The sequence below is a fragment of the Monodelphis domestica genome, chromosome 2 (genome assembly GCF_027887165.1).
Source record: "Monodelphis domestica isolate mMonDom1 chromosome 2, mMonDom1.pri, whole genome shotgun sequence".
NCBI lineage: Eukaryota > Metazoa > Chordata > Mammalia > Didelphimorphia > Didelphidae > Monodelphis > Monodelphis domestica.
Genome location: NC_077228.1, coordinates 287,997,930 through 288,021,758, shown reverse-complemented (window position 1 = coordinate 288,021,758; position 23,829 = coordinate 287,997,930). Strand labels below are relative to the sequence as shown.

At 41.8% G+C, this 23,829-nt stretch overlaps 2 protein-coding genes across 16 annotated transcripts in view; one reads left to right on the top strand and one right to left on the bottom strand.

Annotated features, from left to right (window-relative positions):
* The window catches only part of TMEM63B (transmembrane protein 63B), a 43,339-nt gene extending 20,968 nt beyond the window's left edge, over positions 1–22,371 (bottom strand). For 2 of the 6 annotated variants that reach the window (XM_056818305.1, XM_056818308.1), the window contains exons 1-4: positions 14,153–14,226; positions 13,790–13,828; positions 12,611–12,665; positions 10,278–10,368 (exon numbers count right to left, since the gene is read on the bottom strand). In XM_056818305.1, the coding sequence (XP_056674283.1) occupies positions 10,278–10,368; positions 12,611–12,665; positions 13,790–13,828; positions 14,153–14,186 (219 nt within the window). In that variant the 5' untranslated portion in view covers positions 14,187–14,226. Of the gene's footprint in view, positions 1–10,277; positions 10,369–12,610; positions 12,666–13,789; positions 13,829–14,152; positions 14,233–14,629; positions 14,804–22,054 lie in introns of those variants that run through there. The other 4 variants (XM_056818306.1, XM_056818303.1, XM_056818307.1 and 1 more) reach the window with 4 other exon arrangements.
* MRPL14 (mitochondrial ribosomal protein L14) overlaps positions 22,318–23,829 on the top strand; it is a 34,138-nt gene continuing 32,626 nt past the window's right edge. For 2 of the 10 annotated variants that reach the window (XM_056818312.1, XM_056818313.1), the window contains exon 1: positions 22,354–22,444. Coding sequence is in view for 2 of the 10 variants with exons in the window: in XM_056818310.1 (XP_056674288.1) it covers positions 23,209–23,236 (28 nt within the window). In the remaining 8 variants the exon portion in view is untranslated. Of the gene's footprint in view, positions 22,569–23,129; positions 23,237–23,829 lie in introns of those variants that run through there. The other 8 variants (XM_056818310.1, XM_056818309.1, XM_056818311.1 and 5 more) reach the window with 8 other exon arrangements.

The window sequence follows — 23,829 nt, the reverse complement described above, 5'->3', positions numbered from 1 at the left end:
GATTATATAGCCTTTGACCATTTATCTATAGGAGCTATCTCTTGTTCTTCCTTATACATTTTTGAATATCAGTTCTTTATCAGAAAAACGTGTTGCAAAGATTTTTTCCTCAGTTAATTTACCCTTGTAATTTTAAATGCACTGATTTTGCTAATTTCATGGAATGAAAATTATCCATTTAATTTTCTATAATCCCATTTCTTATTTGAGCATAAACTCATTTCCTATCCAGTTTTAAGTTATTTCTTTCCTTGCTCCTCCAATTTGCTTGCCATATACAATTTTATGCCTAAGGCATGTATTCATTTTGAGCTTATCTTGGGTTTGTTGTGTGAGATATTAGTCTAAACCCCATTGGTCAGATTGCTTTTAAGTTTTCCTGCAATTTTTCTCATGAGTCTTCATCTCAAGAGTTGGGGTCTTTGGATTTATCAAACATTGTGCTTCTTTGGTAGTTTGCTTCTCAATATACTTATACTACATATATAATAATATAATATACATACTTATAATATACATATAGTTAATCTCTTCCATGGTTGACTTTTCTATTATTTAACAAGTAATAAATAGTTTTGAAGATTATTGCTCTGTAGTATAATTTGAGATCATTTCCTTTGACATTGAATGACCTTTTGTTCTTCCAGATGTGGTGGTGGTGTTATTATTATTTTAATAATAAGTATCAGTTCCAAGGCAGAAGGGCAGCAAGGGCTAGGTAATTGGGGTTAATTGCCCAGGATCACACAGCTAGGAAGTATCTGAGGTCACATGTGATCCAGGACCTCTTGTTTCCAGATCTGACCATCTATTCACTGAACCACCTAGTTGCACCAGTTATGATTTTTTCTAGCTTCATTCTTTGGTGGTTTGAATGGTATGGTACTGAAAAAGTAAATTAATATAGTTATTAGTTTTGTTTTTATTATATTGATATGGTATAATTATGAGCAATTAACATGTTTTTCCAGTTATTTAGGTCTGTCTTTATTTCTATAAAAAACTTCAACTTGTTGTCTATGTCAATACCACTCCAGTAAATAACATTTCCTACTTCTGTGTATTCTGTATTCACACTGCCACCTCCCTAATAGTTTGTTATTACCATTTGTATGGATGATTGCAATAAACATCTAATAGGTCTTTCTCACTTTTGTCAAACTTTCATATAACTGCCATATATTTTCCTTATGCAGAGATCTGGTCATGCCACTCTTCTGCGCAAAAATATTCAGGGGCTCCCTAATTGCTTTCCAATTAAAATTTAAACTCCTTTTTGGTATTTAAGGCCTTCTATAATCTGTTATCATTCTACTTTCTAGTCTTTTTTTCATATGTGTTCTATACTCTAGCCAAATTGGTTTTCCCTGTCTCCCAAATATGCCCGATGTTCTCCTACTTCCTCCTTTTTGTCTTCTGAATTCCTCCTCATCTTTCAAAGTCCAATTCAAAAGTTTACCCTCTGGTGATGGAATACTATTGTGCTATAAGGAATGGTGAATTGATTGATTTCTATAAGAACTGGAAAGAGCTCCATGAACTGATGCTCAGTGAAATAAGTAGAACCAGGAGAACATTGTACACAGTTACTGAAATATTGTGGGACAATCAAATTGACTTTGCGGCTAATAGCAATAGAATGATCCAGGTCAATCCTGAGAGACTTATGAAAAAGAACTCTGGGAGTAGAAATCCAGAAGAAAACATGATTTATCACTTGTTTATATGGGAACATGATTTGGGGTTTTGGTTTTAAATGATCACTCTATTACAAAAATGAAAAATATGGAAATAGGTTTTGAGTGATAATATATGTATAACTCAATGGAATTGCTTGTCAACTCCTGGAGGGGAGGGAGAGAAGAGAGGAAGGAGACAACAAGAATCATGTAACCATAGGGAAAAAAAAGTTACCTCCTCCATGAAGCCTTCCTTGGGCCTGTGATAACCTTTCAGATATCACACTGCACTATATTTTGTAGCTCTGATTCATGTACCATGTAATATGTTTTGTAGTTATTTGTAATTATGAATTATGTATCTCCCTGTTAGAGAGTATGCTCCATGAAGGGAGGTGACTAGGTGGCACGATGAATAGAGGGCTGGACTTGGAGTCAGGAAGTTCAGTCTGAATCCTACTTTTGACATTTACTAGTTGAGAAACGCTAGGTAATTCATATAATCTCTCTCAGCCTTTGTTTCCTCATCTATAAAAATGGGTATAATAGCAGGAATCATTCCAAGACTGTTGTGAAGATCACATGAGATAATATTTAAAATACTTCATTTTTGTTGAGTTGTGATTTTTCATGACCCTGTGGACCATACTGTGCATGCAGTTTCCTTGGCAAAGATACATTAGTGGTTTGCTATTTCCTCCTTCAATGGATATATAGAGATTAAGTGGCTTGCAAACAGAGGTTAAGTAACTTGTCCAGAGTCATATAGTCAGTAAATATCTGAAGCTGGATTTAAACTTTGTTCTTCCTGACTTCAGACCCAGTGTTCTATCCACTGAGCCACATAGCTATCTGAAATTGTTGTTGTTCAGTTGTGTCTGGCTCTATCTCAACCCATGGACCACAATGTCCATGGAGTTTTCTTGGCAAAGATACAGGAGTGGTTTGCCATTTCCTTCTTTAGTGGATTAAGGCAAATAGAGGTTGTGATTTGCCTAGAGTCACAAAGCTACTAAGTATCTGAGGCTGGATTTGAACTAAGGTCTTTTTGACTCCAGGCCCTGCACTTTATCCCCTGGGCTATCTAGCTCCCTCCAAAGCACTTTGCAAACCTAAAAGTATAAATGTAAATGTTAGTTATTATTATTATTATTATTATTATGGGGAGGAAAGAAACTACTTCACTGTTCTATCTATCCCATTTCTAAGCATTATGCTATTCAAAGAAGAGGTTTTTTAAACCGTTACCTTCCATCTTAGAATCAATACTATGTATTGGTTTTAAGGCAGAAGAGTAGTAAGGGCTAGGCAATGGGGGTCAAGTGACTTGCCCAGGGTCACACAGCTAGGACGTGTCGGAGGATACATTTGAACCTAGGACCTCCCATCTTTGGGTTTGGCTCTCAATCCACTGAGCTACCTAGCTGTCCCCAGAGGAGATTTTTAAAATAAATGTTTGTTGAATCAATATCCAAAATGGAATCATCTTTTCCTAAAAATGTGTCCTCTGAAGAATAACATTATGCTTATTATTTCATTAGGCCTAGATAAAAAATCAATATCAATACGTAATACATATGTACTTAACATAGCATCTAAATACTTAAAGGAAAAGATAGTTGGAGAAATAAATGTCAAAACTATAATGATGTTAATAGTGTAAACCTTAAAATTTCTCAGACTTATGAATGTTAGGGGTTTCCTCCATTGGGGAATCTTCTACTTAAAAAAAATTCCCTAGCAGATGGTGAGAACTCTACTTGAGTGTGGGGGCTCCTTGCCTTGGGAATATCCCTACTCCACCCTACTTAGGACTGCTTTAGGACAGAGAGCTCCTTGAGAACAATGAAAAGTACTTTGATCCATGCTTATGGAAGGGACAGGAAGTTCTTTGAGTCATGACTATTTTAGAATTGATACAATGGGATACTAAGTACCTATAAAGGTGGGGCAACTTGTAAACTACTTAAACCTAAAAGGGTGATAACTTATTCAGAGGTTTTTTCTTAATGAAATTTGTCGACACAGCAGCATTTTTTTTTCTGACTTACTAAAGAGATTAAAACTACTCAGCTGTGAATTCAAAATGGGCAGTCCTTTAGAAACATCTACAGTGATTGGTAGATGTAAGGACTTAGGGGAGGTGACATAGGAGATTTTGCCCTTAAAAATAAGAGCTCAGAGAAGAGCTGGATCTGATTCTGAGGGAGCTCATTTTGAGAAGACTCATTCTGAGGAGACTGATTCTGAAACATTCAGATGGAGGAGGGAGCTGGTGAAAGCAGCTGAGATGCTGCTGGCCTGGTGTCATTAGAAATCCTTACTTAGACAGATCTTATGGTGAGTTATAAAAAACTGACTGATTTCTCTTTTGGGACTTAGGTCTAGGCCATATTGGCTTGAGGCCCTTCATACTTATTCCTTTCTTACTCTCTCTCTCTTTCTTTGATTACTCATTGTATTGTTAACTAAAATCTCTATAAAACCCAAGACACTGTAGTGAAACATATTTCTGCGGTCAAATTTACTCACCCTCTCTTATATCTATCACAATTTATATCTTCCACTATTTTAATCACTACAGTTTAAGACCTCAACCATTTTAAATCTCACAAAAAAGGTACCCCTTTTTGACCTAATTGATTTGGTTAGATCAAATCTAACCAAAAGATAAGATAAGAAAGTTTGGTTAGATCATATCTAACCAAAAGATAAGATAAGAAAGAAGTTAAAGATATGACTAGAACTTTAGAAAAATTATAGATGATGGATCTCTGGAAATTACTGAATGAGAATAGAAAAGAATTTGCATACTTATAATCAGTATATGATACCTTCATAAAAACAGACTATATGTGGGGCATAAAGACCTCACCAAAAACGCAGAAAAGCATAAATATTCAACATATCATGATTTTATGAGTGAAATTCTATTCAATAAAGAACCCTTAAAGAAATAAAAAAAAAAATAAACCCTTACCTCCCATCTTGAATCAATACTGTGTATTGGTTCCAAGGCAGATGAGTGGTAAGGGCTAGGCAATGGGGGTTAAGTGAATTGTCCAGGGTCACACAGCTGGGAAGTGTCTGAGGCAAGATTTGAACCTAGGACCTTCCTTCTCTAGGACTGGTTCTCAATCTACTGAGCTACCCAGCTGCCCCACCCCCCTAAAGAATTTAAAAGCAAACAGAGACTAAATAACTTAATTCTAAGAAAATGGTGGTTCAAAAAACAAAATTATAAAAGCAACAGAAAACTTCGCTGAAGAACAAAGAGATAACATTCCCAAACTTATGAGATGTAACCAAAGCCAGGAAAGGAAAATCATAAATATGACAAAACCTGCTAATGGTATAAACAAGAGAAAACACTTAATAGATGTGGAAAAGTCTTGACAAAATCAAAGAAACAAATGAACCTTTTTAAAAAAATGGTCAATAATATTTCTTCAAATCCAGGAATAAATATTAAATACCATTGGGGGAAATTAGAGGCTTTTCCAATGAGATCAGAGTTTATAAAGCCAGAATGCTTCATTATTACCACTACTATTTAATATAGTGCTAAAAATATGAGCCAGATCAGTAAGACATGAAAAAAATTGAGAGAATAAGCACAGGGAAAAATTTTCTTTTTTTTTCAGATGATATGGTAGTATACCTATAGAGATAACTGATATTAAAAGTTAAATGAAATAACTTTAGGATGTAATGCAGGATTTAAAACAAAAAGATATCTAAGATAAATAAGATATTTAAGATAATTTAAGACAAAATAAATGGAGGATTTAAGATAAATCCATATAAATTATCAATATTCTCATGTATAACCAACAAAATCCAGCAAGAAGAGCTAGGCAGAGAAATCCATTCAAAATCATAGTAAATACTTGAAAACATATCTACTCAGATATAGGAATCTAACTATAAAACACTTGGCAGAAATAAACACAAATCTAAATAATTAAGAGACAGAAAATACAGGGTAGGGCAAGCCAACATAATAGAATGACAATATTACCTAGGTTAATTTACTTATTCGGTGCTGTGCCAAACTCCCAAAAGAATATTTTACCGAGCTAGAAAAAAATAATAATGAAATTCATATGGAAGAACTGACAGTCAAAAATCTCAAAGGTGATAATATACCCTTCTCCTACTCCCCCCCAAAAAAACTAAGAAGGAAGGGGGGATCTATTAATACCAGGTCTGAAACTGCACTACAAAACAATAATAGTGATTTGGTACTGGTTCAAAAAGAGCAAAGAGGTTTATCGGTGGAAGAGATTAGGTACATACAAGAAGCAAACAAAGTAAGCATAGCTTGTTCACTAAAGCCTTTGGTTATTGGGGGAAGGGCTCACTATTTGACTGAAAATGTTGGGAGAAATCTGGACAGAGGTTTGGGAAGAATTAGGTTTAGGTCAACACTTCATACCAAAACACTGAGGTTAAGTTCTAAATTGATACATGACTGTGTCTACAAAAGGTTACATCATATGGTATATGTTGGTGATGGAATACTGTTGTGCTCAAAGGAATAATGAAGTGGAGGAATTCCATGGGAACTGGAACGACCTCCAGGAATTGATGCAGAGTGAAAGGAACAGAACCAGGAGAACATTTTACACAGAGACCGATACACTGTAGTACAATGGAATGTAATGGACTTCTCCATTAGTGGCAATGCAATGATCCTAAACAACCCAGAGGGATCTATGAGAAAAAACGCTATCCACATCCAGAGGAAAAACTGTGGGAGTAGAAACACAGAAGAAAAACAACTGCTTGACTACATGGGTCGAGGGGGATATGACTGGGGATGTAGACTTTAAATGAACATCCTAGTGCAAACACCAACAACATGGAAATGGGTTCTGATCAAGGACACATGTAATACCCAGTGGAATTATGCATCCGGTATAGGAGGGGTGGGGGGAAGGGAGGGAGAAATAGAAAATGATTTTTGTAACCAAGGAATAATGTTTGAAATTGACCAAACAAAAAAGTAATGTTAAACAAACAAAAAAAAGGTTATATCATAAACAAAATCGAGTAGCAAAGAAGAATTATTTTTTGGATCTATGGATAGAAGAGTTCATGATTAAAAATGTGATACAGAAGATGGAACAAGACAAAATGGCTATTTTGATTACATTAAATTTTAAAGTTTTTGCTCAAACAAATTTAATATTCTACATTTTAAAAGGGAAACATAACTCTGGGGAGGGGGAATATCATTGCAACAAGGTCCTCTGTTAAAAGTCTCATATTGGGCCTCTAGGTGGTGCGATAGTGTTAGGCTTGGAGTAAGGAAGACCTGAGTTCAAATCTAGCTTTGTCTACTTACTAGCTGTGTGACAATGGGGCAATCACATAACCCTGATAGCCTCAAAAAGAAAAAAAAAGTCTCATATTCAAGATAGTCAAAGAACTGACTCAAATTTATAAGACTAATAATCATCCTCCAAAAGACCAATAGTCAAATAACATGAGGGGGTGGTTTTCAAAGACATCCAAGATGTCAATAATTTATATATCTGTGTGTGTGTTATATATTTATACTCTGTCACTAATAATTAGAGAAATGGAAATTCCAGCACCTTTGAAGTTGTCCTTATACTTATCAAGATTGGCAGGGATAACAAAAGAGGAAAATGACAGTCTTAGAAGGGGCTCTGGGTAAACAGGTATAATAGTTGAGGGAATTGTGATTTGGCCCAGCCATTTTAAAAAGCAATTTGGAACAATGTCCAGAAAGTTACCAATTTTTGAGGACCCTTTGACCCAACAACACCATTACTGTGCCTGAACCTCAAAGAAAGAGAAAATGGATTCATGTGTACAAAAATATTTATAGTAGCTCTTTCTGTGGTAAGCAAAAAAACCCCAACAACTATCAGGTTATCATCATTTTAGGGATGGTTAAACATAAGGAGGAATATGTAGATTATTATTGTGCCGTAAGAAATGATGAAGTGGACAGTTTTGGAAGAAATTGGGAAGAACTTTATGAACTGATGAAGAACGAAGTAAAGAGAACTAATAGAACAATTTACAATAATTACATCATTGAGAAATACAACTCCGAAAGGACTCTGATACCAAAGAATGAAGATGAAACATGACATTCACCTTCTGAAAGAGTGGTGTAATGAATGTAAGATTCAGAAAGAGATGTATATTCTTGGACATGGCTAATGTGGGAATTTGCTTTGTTGGACTATGTAGATATAATTAGGGTTTTTTTTTATAGTTAAAAAAAAATCTGTCCTCCCCAATTACTTTATTTCTCCCTGGCATCTAAACTGAAAATTTTGTTATCTTCTTTGACTCTCCCCTCTTCTCCATATTTAACCAGTTGTCAAATTCCTTGAATTTTCCTTTTTCCCCAATCATATTGCTACCACTCTAGTTCAGTTACTCATTGAATCTGACAGACTATGGCAACAATGGTCCTCTAGTTTCTCGCTTTTCTCTTCACTCTCAAGCTGTCTCTCTTTACTTCCCAAATCATCTCTGTAATTACTTGCTCAAAAATGATGGATGGATTTCCACTGCCTCCTGTGTGAAGGTCAAACTCCTTACCCTGGCATATTAAGCCCTCTTGCCCGCTGCTTCAAGCCTACCTTTACAGTATCACCTGAACTTGACTGCCAAATGAGAGGAAATTTGCCAAAGTGACTCCATTAAGCTGGCTCTAGATTATGTTTCACAATTATGTAACTTCAGAGATACATTGGCATGTATCTTGCCATTGACTGCCTTGATTTCCCACCTGGAACAATGCCCACTTCTGGACTTCAGGGATATCTCTCTATCTCTGGTTTGTCTGAGACCATGTTTCAGATCCACCCTAAAACATCATGCCACCTGTTCAAACACTACCTGGATAGTCTTTCCCCCTCCTATCTTTTGATCTGGAAATAGTAATCAATATTACCATTATTCTGGGAAAACAAAGGCCAAATCAACTGCCCTTTGGTTCTCCTCATCATCCTTGTGACTACCCCAGACAAAGACTCCCTTTCCCTGGCCATTATTCCTGTTTGGAAAAGCTTCTCTTATTGGAAAGGAAACTCATTAAAGAGGGTAACTATCACATCTGTATTTTATCCCCAGCACCTAGCCAAGTGCCTGGTACACAGTAAGAGCCCAATATATGCTTTTTCATTCCTTTAACACTACGTTCTCATTGTACTATGCTTTAGCCAAACTGGATATTTAACAGTTTCCCTGATCAAGTGTCTTATCTTCTCAGCTTTGCTCCAGCACACCTGGGATGGATTTCCTCCATCTCCAAGCCTGTTGAGATCCTTTCTTTCCTTTATGGTCCATCTCAGGTGATATTTTAAGTTCCATGAAGCTTTCCCTGATCTCCTTAGGTGTAGGTAATCTCTCTCCCTCCCCATGAATTTCTAAAAGCACTTTGCATAGACTTAAGACCTTGTACTTAAGTACTTAGTACTTAATTTGTATTATTATTTGTGTGTGTGTGTTACCCTCCAATAAGGAAGGAGCTATATTTAATTTTGTTTTTGGAGCCTCAAAGCCTAGCATAGTACCCTTCATGAGGCAAGAGCTTAATAAACAGACATGTATTGAACTGAAGTCAGATTGTCAGACTGCTGGAAGCTTGATCTTCTGAGTTACTCTTTTAGGGGTGAAGAAGTTTTTGTACACTGGGTGGGCTGCTGCCATGCTAGGAGCTCTTATTGGGAGAGAGAATCCCGGCCACCATCTCCTGGTCAAGGACAGTGACTACTTAAGAATGTTTCCAGGTAGGGAAGAAGCCATGGATTAGGGGTGAGAAGGCCTATGGCTTCTGGGACATGTACCTTGGGAGTTTCCTGCCTTGTCTGTTTTTTACCTAATGGGGAAAAAGCAGAAGCCTAAGTTCTTAGGGAAGGAGGATGCCTAATCAGCTTAGGGAAGTCTGCCCAAGGAAGGATCAAGCTGAAGCTCTTAAAGACTATCTGAAACCATTCACCTTTGGGGAAGAAAGAAAAAGGGTAGAAGCCATCATTTATCTATAGAGAACTTAGTCTGAAATGAATGGGCCATTAAATAGGAGTTGGGAATTCTTTTGTAACAGAAATTTCTGTTGCATGTTAAAGCAGTATTGTGGGGAAAACTGGCAAATGGGGATTCAAAATGCCCAGGTTCATCTAATTCGACTATTAAAAAAAAAAACCAAATCACCAAAAACCCCTTACCTTTTGTCTTAGAATTAATACTATATATTGGTTCTAAGACAGAAGGGTGGTAAGGGCTAGGCAATGGAGGTTAAGTGACTTGTCCAGGGTCACACAGCTAAGACATGTCTGAGGCCACATTTGAACCTGGGATCTCCCCTCTAGGCCTGGCTCTCAATCCACAGAGCCACTTTGCTGCCCCTAGGTTTGACTATTAATAAGCAAGTGATTTCTTCATTTTTCTGGGCCTCAGGTTCCTCATCAAATGAAGGGGCAAGGCCAGATGGTTTTAAAGAGGTATACGGGAGTTGGACCCTTGTCTTTCAATGCCTTATACTTGGAGATGAGATTGTTGGTCACCACTGTTCATGGTGGGAAATGGGGAAACAAAGATGTCACTTACATTATCTCTCTGTTCAAAGTCCACGGAGCTGGATACAGAAGTGAGGCGTTCATAGCGGTCGTGGCTGTCTGCCTGTGTTGCTGAGGACATACTGAAAGGTTGGGATTGGGGTGGGTGGGGGAAGAAAAATGTTAGAGAAGAGATGCTTGATACCTCCTCCACCTCAGAGGAGAGGGAGAATATTACTACACCATAGCTCTGCGGGCCAAGGAAGGCACAGGGCAACAGAGAGAGGCTGAAGCGGGGGTTGAGGGTGGGAGACAGGGTGAGGTAACTTTTCTTCTCCTTTTCCCAAGTTCTGCTTCCTCTCTTTCTCAAGGAGGCCTGGGGATGCCTAGTGTAGGACTGTGAACACAGTAGGTACTCAATCAGTGCTGCATGAAGAGAATGGAAGTGGTTAAAAGGAAAGAGGGTAAGGAGAGGTCCAGAAGGTGGTTAGAAAAAGGGGAAAAGGTGAGTTTTGGAGAAGAAAATGATGGGTGTGAGATAAAATGAGTCCAGGGTCTAGAGTATAAGCCTACCTGGAATTAAATGAGCAAGGTTTGTGAGCACTAAGTAGAAGTGAGTTGTTATTACAACTCACTTCTACTTAGTGCTCACAAAGTACTTTCTTCAAAACCACTCCATGAAGTAGGAAGTTATCCCCATTTTACAGATTAGAATGCTAGGGCCCAGAGAAGTTAAGTAGCTTGTCTATCATCATACAGCTAGTAAATGTAAGAGCTGGAATAATGGAAAGAGTATTGAACCAGAAGTCAGGACACCAGACTTGTACTTCTAATTCCCTGGGACTTGAATTATTCCATTCCTCTGGGTCTCAGCTTCCTTAGTCATAAAAGAAGGAAGTGGAGCTCAATAATCCCCCAAGTCCTTCCTAGCTCTTAGAAATGGAAGTTGTCAGCTATGCCCAAAGGGCTATAAAACTGTGCATACATACTCTTTGATCCAGTAATACCACTGCTAGGTCTATATCCCTAAGAAATGAAAAAAAAATTCTGTGGGGGGAGGAAGGATCCATTCGTACAAAAATGTTCATAGCAATTCTCTTTGTGGTGGCAAAGAATTGGAAATTACGGGGATGTCCATTGCCTGAACAAATTATGATATATGGTTATGATGGAATGCTACTTTGCTATAAGAAAGATGAATATGAAATGAGGAAATGGAAAGGATGGTTTCAGAAAAACATGAACTGATACAGAGTGAAGTGAGCAGAAACAGGAGAACATTGTACTCAGTAACAGCAATATTGTACAATGATCAACTGTGATAGACTTAGCTACTCTCAGCAATACAATGATCTAGGATAATTCTGAAGGACTTATGATGGGAAATGCTATCTACTGTGGAATCTGAATGCAGATCAAAGAATACTATCTTCCACATTAGTTTATTTGTGTTTTTGTTTAATACAAGTACTCTCTCACAACAATGATCCATATGGAAATGTTTTGCATGATTTATGACCCAGATCAAATTACTTACCATCTCTGGGAAGAGGGAGGGAAGGGGAAGAGGAAGACAATTTGGATCTTATAATTTTGGAAAATGTATGTTGAAAATTATTACATGTAACTGGGAAAATAAAATACTTTAAAAATAAAGGTCTGATGTGGAATTTCGGGGGAAAAAAGAAATGGAGGCTATCTTGGAAAAATAAAGTCTAAGAAGGAGGGAGGCAGATGGTGGTTAAAATTTTTTGAGGCCTGAAAGGGTAGCAGCAGAGCTGGGTTGAACACCCAAACTGCTATCTCTTCTGCTGTGTGCATGCTTCTTGTCCAGGGTAATACTTCTTTAGCAATGTCATTTTCTTGTCTATTGGAGGTGAGGAATGGACTAAACAAAGTAAGACCCTTTCTAGCTTTGGTTCAACCTAGAGGTTAAGGAAGAAATGTCCATATAATTATCCCTACCTCATAGAGCTGATAGGAGGAAAGCATTTAAAAAAACCCAAAACCCTTACCTTCCATCTTAGAATCAATACTGTATATTGGTTCCAAGACAGAAGAGTGTTCAGGGCTGGGCAATGGGTGTTAAGTGACTTGCCCAGGGTCACACAGCTAGGATCTCTAGGCCTGGCTCTCTATCCACTGGGTCATCTAGGTGCCCCCAGAAAACACTTTTTAAACTTGTTAGAATATGCTATATCAACGTGAGTTATATGACTATTGAAGCTGTGAGCTTAGGGAAGCTTGTGAGCAATGGTAAGAAACAGGTTTGCATTCTATGGAAAAACTGAGGTTAGACATGCGAAAAACATAGAGACAGCAGAGGAAAGTACTGGACCTGGAGTTAGGAGAAACCTATGTTTAAATCCCAGCTCTAACACTTACTAGCTATGTGAGCATGGCCAAGTCTTTAACATCTCTGAAACCTCAGTTTCCACATCTGCAAAATGGGAATAATAATGTTTGTACTACTCATCTCACAGGTGAGCTGCTAAACATTTCCTGATTGGGAGGCAAGATACTCTGGATGTGGATCCAGGAGAGAAGGTGGCTGAGCCAATACCTGCTGGCCCTTTTGTCTGTTTCTGCAAGGAGGGGGCCGTCCTGACTAGAATTAAGGACTGAAGGAGGCAGCCTCTGCATATCTATTATGCAGGATGAGAGACTTCCCAGCAGGGGGCAGTGGTGCCATCCTGAAGAGAAGCTTGTACAGGCCAGGGCCAAAAGAACTCTTGTGAACTCTCTTTTCCCCCTGATCCTGAGTGTGGCAGGACCAGAGCCAGTTCCCAGTTCCTATCCTGCAGGAGAGGGGTAGTGGCTAGCTGTGAGAGGAGATCTGTAGAACCCGCCCTTTACCGCCCCCCACAGGAGCAGGAGAACAGCAACAGCAACAGCAGCAGCAGCAGCAGTGGTAGCAACAGCGGTGACAGCAGCAGCAAAAGCAGCTTCTATCCTGCAGAGAGACCAAGGTGAGAGGGGCAGGGCTGGGAGTAGGGTAGGAGCCGATGCTCCTTGGACAGTTCTGATTCTGCAGCTGGGGGAGGGTGTACTTCCTGGCCACCAAGCAAGGGAAGTGAGGAGAAGGGAACCTTGCAATCTAAAGAACAGGGAGTTAGAGGGAAGGAAGCAGAAGGGAACCCCCCATCTTGTCTCAGTAGTTGAGGGTGTTTGGAAAGGTCTGATGTCCAGAGAATCATACTTTTTATTCTCCCTATAAAAAAGAACTTCCCCAGCTCCAGTCTTATAACTCTTTTCGTGTTCAATTTTGGGACTGGGTAGGTTGTATGCACACTCGTGTATGCATATGCGTATATGTGTGTGGGTGTGTATGGAGAGATGGATGAGTGTGTATAAAACCCAGAGACAAGTTGAGGAATCCCCTGCTTCGCAAAGCACACCGCCTGAGTAAATCCTGAAACCACCACGAGACTGCAGAAGACAAACTGCAAAAGAAAACATCAAAGTGGCAAGAGATGAGAAGTGAGAGAGCAGGGGAACAGTGTAAGATGGTTTGCAGGGAGGGGGAAGGGAGAGGGGGAAGAGAGGAGCTGATGCCCCACATACTATTCCTGCTCCACTCGGTCTCTCTGCTGGCGTCGCAGTCTGAGAACAGAGAATAGAGAGCATTAAGGTCTGGAGGAGAGAGGTGGCAGCACCCTTTCCACATCCCTCCTCCCCCTAGGAAATACCACCTTCTAACTGAAGACTACTTCTTACTGCAGTTATTTCCCCCAAGAACCCCAAACACATGACCCTATCCAAAAAAACACCCAATAGATATGGGAAGGGTAGGAGGATAGAGAACATAGTCATATTGATGAGGAAAAGAGAAAATGGGGGACTTCAAGAGGAGAAAAGGCATGGATTTTGAAAAAAGGGGCAACTCTCATCTCTCTTCCCTTCCCCTCCCCGATCCTCCATTCTTACCTGTCGACATCGGTAACCAAGGCCAGTCGTCCATAGTCCCAGGCCACCTTGCGCAGGACAGAGAATAGGAACAGCAATAACTGGAGCAAAGGATATAGGGAAGAGATTGGAAAAACCAGGAGTTCTGCACACCCTCTATATGGAAAGGACAATGCTGACAATTTAGAAGTCTTGGAGTTTAGGGTAAGTGGGAGGTCCAGATAATATAGGGTCTGAAGCTAGAGTTCAGCGATCAGAGCTGAGTCTACTCAGCAGGTCAGGGTAGAAGCAAGGGGGAATTCCTTGGTTATGTGTGAATAGGAAGAGTTGGGTTTGGGTTAAAAGGTCTGAAGCTGGAACTGGTATTTGTGTAGTGGCTAGGGGGTAGTGTGAGGGTTGTGAGGGGCAGGGATAGGACTATGTATATCCTCACAGGTGCTCTGAGGTTGAAACTGGGAGTTCCTTAGGGTAGGGATTAAAGGGAGTTTGAGCACTCACAAGAAAGCATAGGAAGTCAAGTGCAAGTACTGTGGGAATTCCCCCAAAAGGCAGCCCTTGGAGTACGGTACTTCTGATACGGGCACTGTAACAGTAATCCCTGGGTTCTGAGGCGTTGAGTACCACGCTGCCCAGCAGAGAGGGCATCGTGGCTGCTATTGCCGCATCGTCTTCCTGTAGTGAGGGAAGAAAAGGGTCAGCTGAAGATCTTAGGATTCACCTTCTTCTACCTCTATGGCCCTTAGGAGCAAAATGAATGAAAAGAAAGGGGTGCCTTTAGTCCAGTGGGTTTCTCTAGACTGAGGAGCTAGGAGTGGGAAGATCTGGCCAGGGAAGATAAGGACTTGTTAGGGTGTGTATGTGTGTGTGTGTGAAGTTGGCTCTTCTGAGATGGAGTCTGCCTAATGTGCCATCATGTCTCACTCCAAACCCTAGAAAACTGGACCCAAAGTGGCTTTCCATGCCCCCTACCCCCATATGAGCGAGACTCAAGTTCCTTATTCTTCAGTTCTTATCATACCCCCCACCCCCATCCCCTAAGGCCCAGACTCTTGCTAGGGACAGGCAAGAAAGGGCTGGTCTGGGCTCTGAGTATTGCAAGGAGGATGGATGGTAAAGAATAGAGGAAGGGGAAGGTTGGGCATTATTTTAAACCAGATCAGTGTGGTTGTCCTGAGGAGGATACAGAAGGGAGTGAGAGTAGGCAATCTATCCTGTTTACACTAAAGGGAATCATTTCTCTACTAAATTCCTTTTCACTCTGGTATAGAGGTGATTGTCTGAAGGCTGTGACAGTGCAGATAGAATTCTGGAGACTCCTGATAAACTATTAAGGCTCAAGTGTTGCCTAATTATGGGTTGTACACATATAATGTAAGGTTATTACTGGAGGGCTGACCACAAGCAATTACTTCTTTTTTGTCTAGTGGAACTAAAGAAGACCATTAAAGAATGAGTTTCACTCTCTCTAGAAGTTTGGAGGCTATATAGTCACCTTCAAGAAAAATAGGTTACATTATAGACTGTCACATGCAAAATTAAAGGATCAAAAGAAAAGACTCCTTTTAGGTTTAACATTTCTTATTCATCCATTTATTAAAAAAATATTTACTAAGCACCTACAAATATTCAAGACAGAGTGTTAGGTACTCTAACATAACACATTTAAATAGCACCAACAAAAATTGACTAGCCCACCTTGATCCTTCCCTAGGTTTCTAGCTCCCTTACCCACTATCCACCTCTGTCAAGGGAGGGAGTCTAGGTTTCAAGTGGTGATATGGATTTCTGGATCTGGTTTGGCAGAGCACCTCTATGCTTGACGATGGAAAGGGGAGGGATTCTGAGAATGTATTAAGTCCTTCAATCTATTCTTTCTTCTTCCCTCTCCTCATGGCCCACAGTGGCTTTCTCTAGTGGTTCCCACATATAGGCCACCAAGAAAATTACTGAGGAGGAACTCACTATCCTTGCACAAGTCATTCCACCTATGAATTGATCTAAACATCAGGAAAGTTTTCTTCTCTCCCATCATGTAAAAATTTACATCACTTTGTTTAGCTATTCAACAACTTTAGCTATCTAGCTTGTTTACAATTCTTTGCAGTCACATACTGGGTTGCTCTCCATTTTTAAAAATAGAATGGCCTTCATGCTATCTTGGGGTATATTTCCAACAATTGATTTCTGAGTAAATGGGTAGGGTTATTCTTATGAAGATCTTTATTTCTTAAAATTTACAAATTTGAAAAAAAAAATTCTTTTCTTCCTGTCATTCTCCCCATGTAGTTCAAATAGACTACAATTCCCAGAATGCCAAGCTTCTTTTCCATAGAGCAGGGGTATGTGGGAATGCCACACCCTCTACCAAGCTCTACTATTGGTGTGCTACAGGGGAGTGGGAGGAGGTTTTAAGCTTTGCCCTCCCCAATAATGCCCAAAGAGGTTTGGGGGGGGGGATGTTAACGGCCAAGGAGACAACAAAATTATTCCACCCCCCCTTACTCACCTCGGTTATTATTTATAGACCTTCCAAAGCTTTCTCTGGGAAGTATGTTGGGGTGGAGCAGACAGCACCTCTATCTCAAGAGAAAGAGCCCAGCTAATCCTGGGCCTAGACACCAGGGCTCCTAAAGAGCCTGGGGAGTGGGAAGCAGCAGCTGTAGCCTAGGTCCCAAGGGGTAAGAGGTAGAGGGGGAGCCAACCCAAGCTTAGAGGAGGCCCTAAGGGGGCCAAAGTAGCAGCTTCTTTGTTCTCCCTCCTCCCTCCCCACACTCACTCACTCACTAGGTTCCCAAGGGGAGGCTTGCTGAGTAGAAGAGGAGACGGCTGGGGGCCTGAGGACAGGAACCGCCCAGACGGAGGCCAAACAACAAACACAGGGGTGTGGCAGTGACTGAGAGAGAAGGCAGCCTCTTCCCACTTGCCCTTGACATGACTCAGTGGGATTTTCCCTTCATTCTCCAACCCCTAGTCTTTCCTGGGGGCTGCTCATGTATGGAACACATGAGATCTCCCTGACCTAACACATTGGGATTTATGATGGAAGGGGAAGCAATAATGCATTTGAAGTTCATATGATTTAGAGCTGGAGGATCATTAGAAATCAAATAGTTCAAATCACTCTTATAGAGTAATAAACTAAGGTGCAGAGTAGGAAGGGTTTGGTACAGAATCAAACAAGTAGTAAGAAGTAGAACTGAGATTTAAACTCCAAATCCAAGAATCTTTCCACCATACTATATGGGGAAATTCAAGAGGAAAGTGATTGAAGGGGGAGCCTGGTCTTAGAATAAATATTTTTGAAATAAGTAACGGAGACCATATGGATGGCACATGGGTGTGTATATCTGTGGATATAGGCAAGACTACCTCCTCTTTCTCAGTGCCTAGGTAAAAGATCTGAGTACATAAGGGCAATTAATAAATGCTTATTCAATTACTGAACTGCTCAGAAATGTATGAGGAAGTAATGCCAGTCCTGGTGTAAAGATACCCACATATCATTTATGGTCTCTTAGGCAGGCATCTGGAGGCTCTGAATCTCTAATTTATGTTATATAATTGGGGAGTTGTGTGTTCTGAATCTGGATATGCAAACAGAAGTATTGAGAAAACTGTTACTGAAAGTTAGGGATACAATGTAGGTTCCAAGACCCTTTCCATCTTGAAACTATTTGCTTTACTCCAGAGGTTGTTGCAATACCCCTCTTCTCTTATACTGAAGGCAAATTCTGAGGTCAAGATATAAAGAAAAAGCCCTCTCAAGCTCCAGTTTCCTGTTTTACTTCCATTTCAGGGGAGCCTGGCAATTTCTTTATGCTGTTGCCTACTCCCATTCCTATATCCCTAAAAGCCAGGGATCTTCATGACTTAACCACCCAACAGGGGTGAATAGGTAAAAGTCATGCCAGATGTATTTTAAATTCAAGGAATTGAAATTATAAAGGAGTTCTGCTAGTGTGCTACTTTTCCTGTTGTAGGGTCAATGGAATTAGAAGAAATAAGCAGACAAAAGAGAAAAATGGTAGACGTGGTAGTGGGTGGCTAAAGGGGCAAAGGAACAGTTGTTTTTTTTTTAAACCTTTACCACCTCTTAGAATTGATATTAAGTATCTAAGATACTAAATATCGATTCAAAGGCAGAAGAGTGGAAAGGGCTAAGCAATTGGGGTTAAATGACATGCCCAGGATCACACCGTTAGGAAGTGGCTAAGGTCACATTAAAATGCAAGATCTCATGTCTTCAGGTCTGGCTCTCTAACCACTGAACTACCTAGCTGCCCCTGAAACACAAGCTTTATGCAGTTTAAGATTGTGAAGAATACTGGATAAATCTATAATAGCTCACATTTAAATACATTGTATAGTTTATAGGAAACTTTATATATACTGTTTCACTTGATATTCACAATGACCTAATGATGAAATCCAGGTTTCCGCCTATCTAGTACTTAATCCCATGGTCCCAACTTAGTTTTGAGCGCATTATTATCTGCATTTTATAGATGAGAAGACCATGGTGCAGAATGGTTAAATTAAACCAAAGTAAAGCAGCCACTAAACCTCTGATATCAAAACCAGTGTCATTTTCTTTAGAGAGCAATGCTTCTATAAGAGATCAGAATAGAATTCTTTTTTTTTTTTTTTTAATAAACCCTTACCTTCCGTCTTGTAGTCAATACTGAGTATTGGCTCCAAGGCAGAAGAGTGGTAAGGGCTAGGCAATGGGGGTCAAGTGACTTGCCCAGGGTCACACAGCTGGGAAGTGTCTGAGGCCAGATTTGAACCTAGGACCTCCCATCTCTAGGCCTGGCTCTAGAATAGAATTCTTATGATAGGCAGTGACTTTTTCCTTTGTTCTAGGATGCCAGTGGTATAAAAAAATTCCCCTAGTTTCATTGAGATGCTTAATTTAAGCTGGCAAAAGGTTTATTTTTCAGGCCAGCTCAGGGTTTTGCTATTGTAAGGTGACAATGGGAGAAGGTTACAACTTAAAAGTTTATTATTATAGTGTTTCAGGGGATATTTTAGTTTAGGACTTGTAATTACAGTCAATATATTTCATCAGAAAGATGCCTTGGTTAGTAGATAGAAGACCTGGCCTCTAGTTTTAGCTAGGTGACTAGGTGGTCTTGAACCCCTAACCCTCCCTAATGCTCAGTTTTTCTATTGATAATGCAGGGATGTTAACATCCTTGCCTTGAGCAGAACTATCCTAGCAAAGATAACAACTTGGGAAGGGGTGTAAAAGTAACGAGTGAAAAAATATGACATTATCAAAGTAAATTTGGGGGGAAAGAAGGACATTTATATAGCATCTACATTGTTCCAGGCACTGTGCTTCCCAAATATTATCTTATCTGAACCTTACAACAACCCTTCTAAGTAAGATCTATTATTCCCATTTTTATACTTGAGGAAATTGAGGCAAACAGCAGTTGAAGTGACTTGTATAGGGTCACACAGCTAGTGTGACCAAATTTGAACTTGCTTCTTCCTGACTCCATGCCCAGTCATCTATCACTTCAATTACCTTGCCTAGCTGCCTTGGGGACTGGTGGTGATGGTATAAAATTTAAGTTTCACCAGACTTCCTCCAGTTTACTCTCTCTGGAAGATATCTTTTCTTCACCTCAAACTTTTCTGTATCTTCTAAACCTTCAGTTAACCCAGTTCTCATATACATCTATCAAGTGTGGTCATCCATGACTCCGGGTTTATTTGCCTTGGGGGCAAATTTCTTTCACCAGGAAGCCCTGGCTATAAATGGAAGGCCAGGACAAGATTTTACCCATAGGAAAAAAGGCACGTGGACTAGTAGCCAGGAGTCTGAGGCTTTAGCTGAATCTCCCAGTGATAAGCCCTGTCACCTAGGCTTTACTTTCGGGATCTCAATTTCCATATCTGTAAACTGATGTTTGTCTAAATGATCTTTAATTTTCTTTCTAGTTCTAATTTAGCTTTTGCTTTCTTAAGAGAAACTCAGTGGAATAACAGGCACTTACAATCATCAGGTTGTTTAGTGGGGAAAGGGGCTGGTAAAAAAAGTCTTAAAACAACAAACAAAAACTGCAGGATTTATTTTGGGGTTACTTAAGTGAAGATAACTATGACAGCTTATTTTGGAAATGTAACTTAGGGGCTTCCCACCAGAGTTGTTTACAGGTCCACTATTTCCCTTGTACCCTTCTGTCACATCTGAGTGATGGTAGAGCTGCTCAGGACCATAGAGGAAGGTGGTGTGGTATAATGAAAAGAGTATTGGCCTGGCAACCACCAGACCTGGGCTTTAGTGCTAGTTCTGCTATTAATTAGCTGTGTGACCTTGGCCAAGTCACTTTGCTTTGTCTTCTCTGTGAAAATGAGAGCTTTAGGAAGGATGATCTTAAAAGCCTCTTTTAGCACTGAATGACTTCCTGTGTTTCTATTCTATGATCTAGGAGGGTATATGATAAAGGGATGCTAATCTACCACTTTACCCTTTACCTTCCATCAGGGGAAAGCACACTAAACTACAGGTCCCAGCATGCACCACCTTGGGCATGCCAGGGCCTGGACTCTCATGCCACCCCAATGCCCTGGAGGGCAGCCATGCCAACCTTTTCTTTCAACTCAGAGTAGGGAGGAGGGGGAAGGCAGTCGAGTAGACACTCCCTACTCCAGTACCTCAGTGTTCATGTAACCCTTTGAGTTGGCAACAATGCCCTTTCTCTAGTAGTTAGAAGCAAGGGTATCATCCCCCCTCTACCCTCCAACACACTCACACTCTTTCTCTGAGCTAGTGGAAGAACCACAATTATGTCTGGCCATCCCTGCCAGGCTTATTACCCACAACGACCCAGGCAGGTGCCAGCACCAAGGACAGCCAGTGTTCACTCTGCAGGCACCCCACCCCCCTTCCCTATTCCCTACACCCCCATGGCCTCGGGCAGGACAAGAAGCAATTGCCTATCCAGACTAGAGGCATTCGCCTCTCTACTAAGTTCCCACCTTCGGGCGGAAAAGGAGGGCCCAGTAGAAGCCCCTCGATTCCTTCCCTCCTTCCCCTAGGCCTGGCTTCTAACTAGCTCCCCATCCAGTCTGGAACCTCTTCCCGACCGCCTTCAGAAACAAGCCTCGGCCCAGGGCAGTGAAGACTGCATTGTGCTGGGGTGGAAGGACACTCACAGCGAGCGCGCATACACGCGTACATAAGACACACGCACGCACACACACCCTTCTCCCAGGCTCCCTCTAACTCCCCCCTTCCCCCGCCCCACTCCCCGGCTCAGTCCCCTAAGTCTTGGCCAGGGGGACACAGAGCAGTATTACCGCAGGCTGGGGCCCAGCGCAGATTCCACTCCGGTGTGTTTGCGTGTGTGTGTGTGTGTGTGTGTGTGTGTGTGTGTGTGTGTGTGTGTGTGTGTGGCGGCAGTAAAATCCACGAAATCTATCAGATCATGCGACATTGTACCTCCTCCCCTCACCCCGCAAAAACAACAATAACAAAAATACAACCCCAAACCACCACCAAACTAAAGCTTCATGGGGGGGGGGGCGGAGACAACAACATCTGGATCCCCTTAGAAAGGGCGGGTTGGGGGAAAGAGGGATAGAACCCTGGAGGGCGCATCGTGGAAGATCGGGGCACACACCTGGACCAGGCAGGTGGTCGAAGAAGTGTGTGTGTGTGTGTGTGTGTGTGTGTGTGTGTGTGTGTGTGTGTGTGTGTGTGTGTGAAACTACGGGGTGGCGTGGAGGGTCCCCCGAACAGCTGGATGGCCCGAGGGTTGGGACTGGATCCTGTGAGGGGCACATTTGGATCCTGAGGTGGGGGACCGAGGCCTTTTTTTGGGGGGGGTCCGCATAATTAGCTTTCTCGGTTTTAGAATAGGGGATACGGGAATAAGGGGGTGGGGGCGCCGGGAAGAGTCGCCTACTTACCCTCGGGCGCAGACTCGGCTCCCGCTCCGAGGCTCGGGTCGGGGCGCTGGGCCGGGTGGGCGGGGGCGGGGGGAGGGGAGGTGTCGCTGGGCGTCTCGAGCTCTGGGATCCTGAGGCGGCCGCGACTCCCGGTTAGGGGAGGAGGGAGGGAGGAAAGAAGGAGGGATTGGGTAGGAGGAGGAGGAGGAGGAGGGAGGAGGGGCGGGGAAAGAGCAGAGTTGGGTGAGGAGAAGGGGGGCGGCGGGGGAAGGGGGGAAGCGGGAGGGGGCGAGGCAGCGTCGCTCCTGACCGCCAGGGCACCACCCCCTGACGTACACACGGAGAACGCACGCATTTACGTAAGCGTGGAACGGGGCCCGGGAGACCTTAGTGCTCAAACGCCCTGCAAAGGTGGTTTTTTTTGGGGGGTGGGGGGGCGCTGTGGCTACGAGGTGCTGGGGCGGGTGGGGGCGGGGTGGGCGCCGAATTTAACCTACTGGGACCCGAGGTTTTCTCTAACGTGGTGGTGAGAACGGTAATGGCGGGGGAGGGTTAAAAAATAATGTTTTTCTTTCATCTTGCGTTCCTCTACCTGATAGAGACAACGAGGAAGGGAACTTACCGTCGGGGAAATGCCGAGGTCCTGGTTAGGGAGGATAGGTGCAGGGGACAAAGGGTCCTGGTTTGGGGGGGAAGGAGCTGGGAATGGTTGGGGAGGAGATCCTGGTTAGAGGGGAAAGGCCAGGGGTAGGGGATCTTGGTTAGGTGAGGAGCAGGGGATGGTGGGGGAGGGGGTCCTGATTAAGAGTAAAGGGGTCCTGATTTTAGGGGGACGACCTAGGGAAAGGGTTCTAGAGGAAAGAGTAGGGGAAAATGGCCGGGGGGGGGGGAATCCTGGATGGAGTATAGGGCAAGGAATGATGGGAGAGAAGTCCTATATAGGGAAGGGTGTAGGATAAGGGCCCCACTCCTCCAACCCCCATACCTGTATTTCTTTCTGTTTTTCTACTCTGCCCTTGTAGAGAAATTGGTGGTGGTGGTGGTGGTGGTATTTGGCTGAACCGGGGGACATCAGCCAACATTTTCCCTTGTTCAGCCTTCTTATTCCAGATCTGTGGCCCCCATTACTCTAGTTTGGGGAAGAGGACTCACCTGCCTTCCCAAGAAAAGAGTCTATGCTGCTCCCAGATTGTTTGTGGATAGGTGAGGCTGGCTCTAGTTAAGGCACTGAGAATGGCAGTGGATCCTGACCTTCCTTTAGCTCTTGTGGCATCATTATTCTGACAAATTAAGGCTCTAAGATTGCCACCTCTCTTTTCAGTCAGTATGGTTTCCCCTCTTCTGCCCCTCAATCTATCTCATACTTGATTTTGAGATGTCCCTTGTTTATTTACGTCTTTGTCCAGTATGATTGTGGAATAGGAAGTGAGTCCCTTTCTTTTAACTTCGTTCCCCAAACTGGATGAGCAAATTAATTCCTTGGAGGACAGTTATTTCCCTGCATTCTCATTTCACTAGAGGTACAAAATCTATCTGCTAGGGACTAAAATAGCTAGGGCATTACTTTGAAAAAGCCTGGTAAGCCTTAATTTGTTCACCAAATCCAGAAAACTATAGAACCTTCCTGACCCAATCCTATTCTGTTTGAAGTTTGGTGGAAGTAAGTAGCTTTAGGACTAGTAAAAATACTACTTTCCATAGCAATTAGTAATTGCCTTTGAAAATATGAATAGCTTCAAGTATTTAGATAAAGAATTTTGCATATCTTAAAAGCACTATATAAATGCTAGCTATTA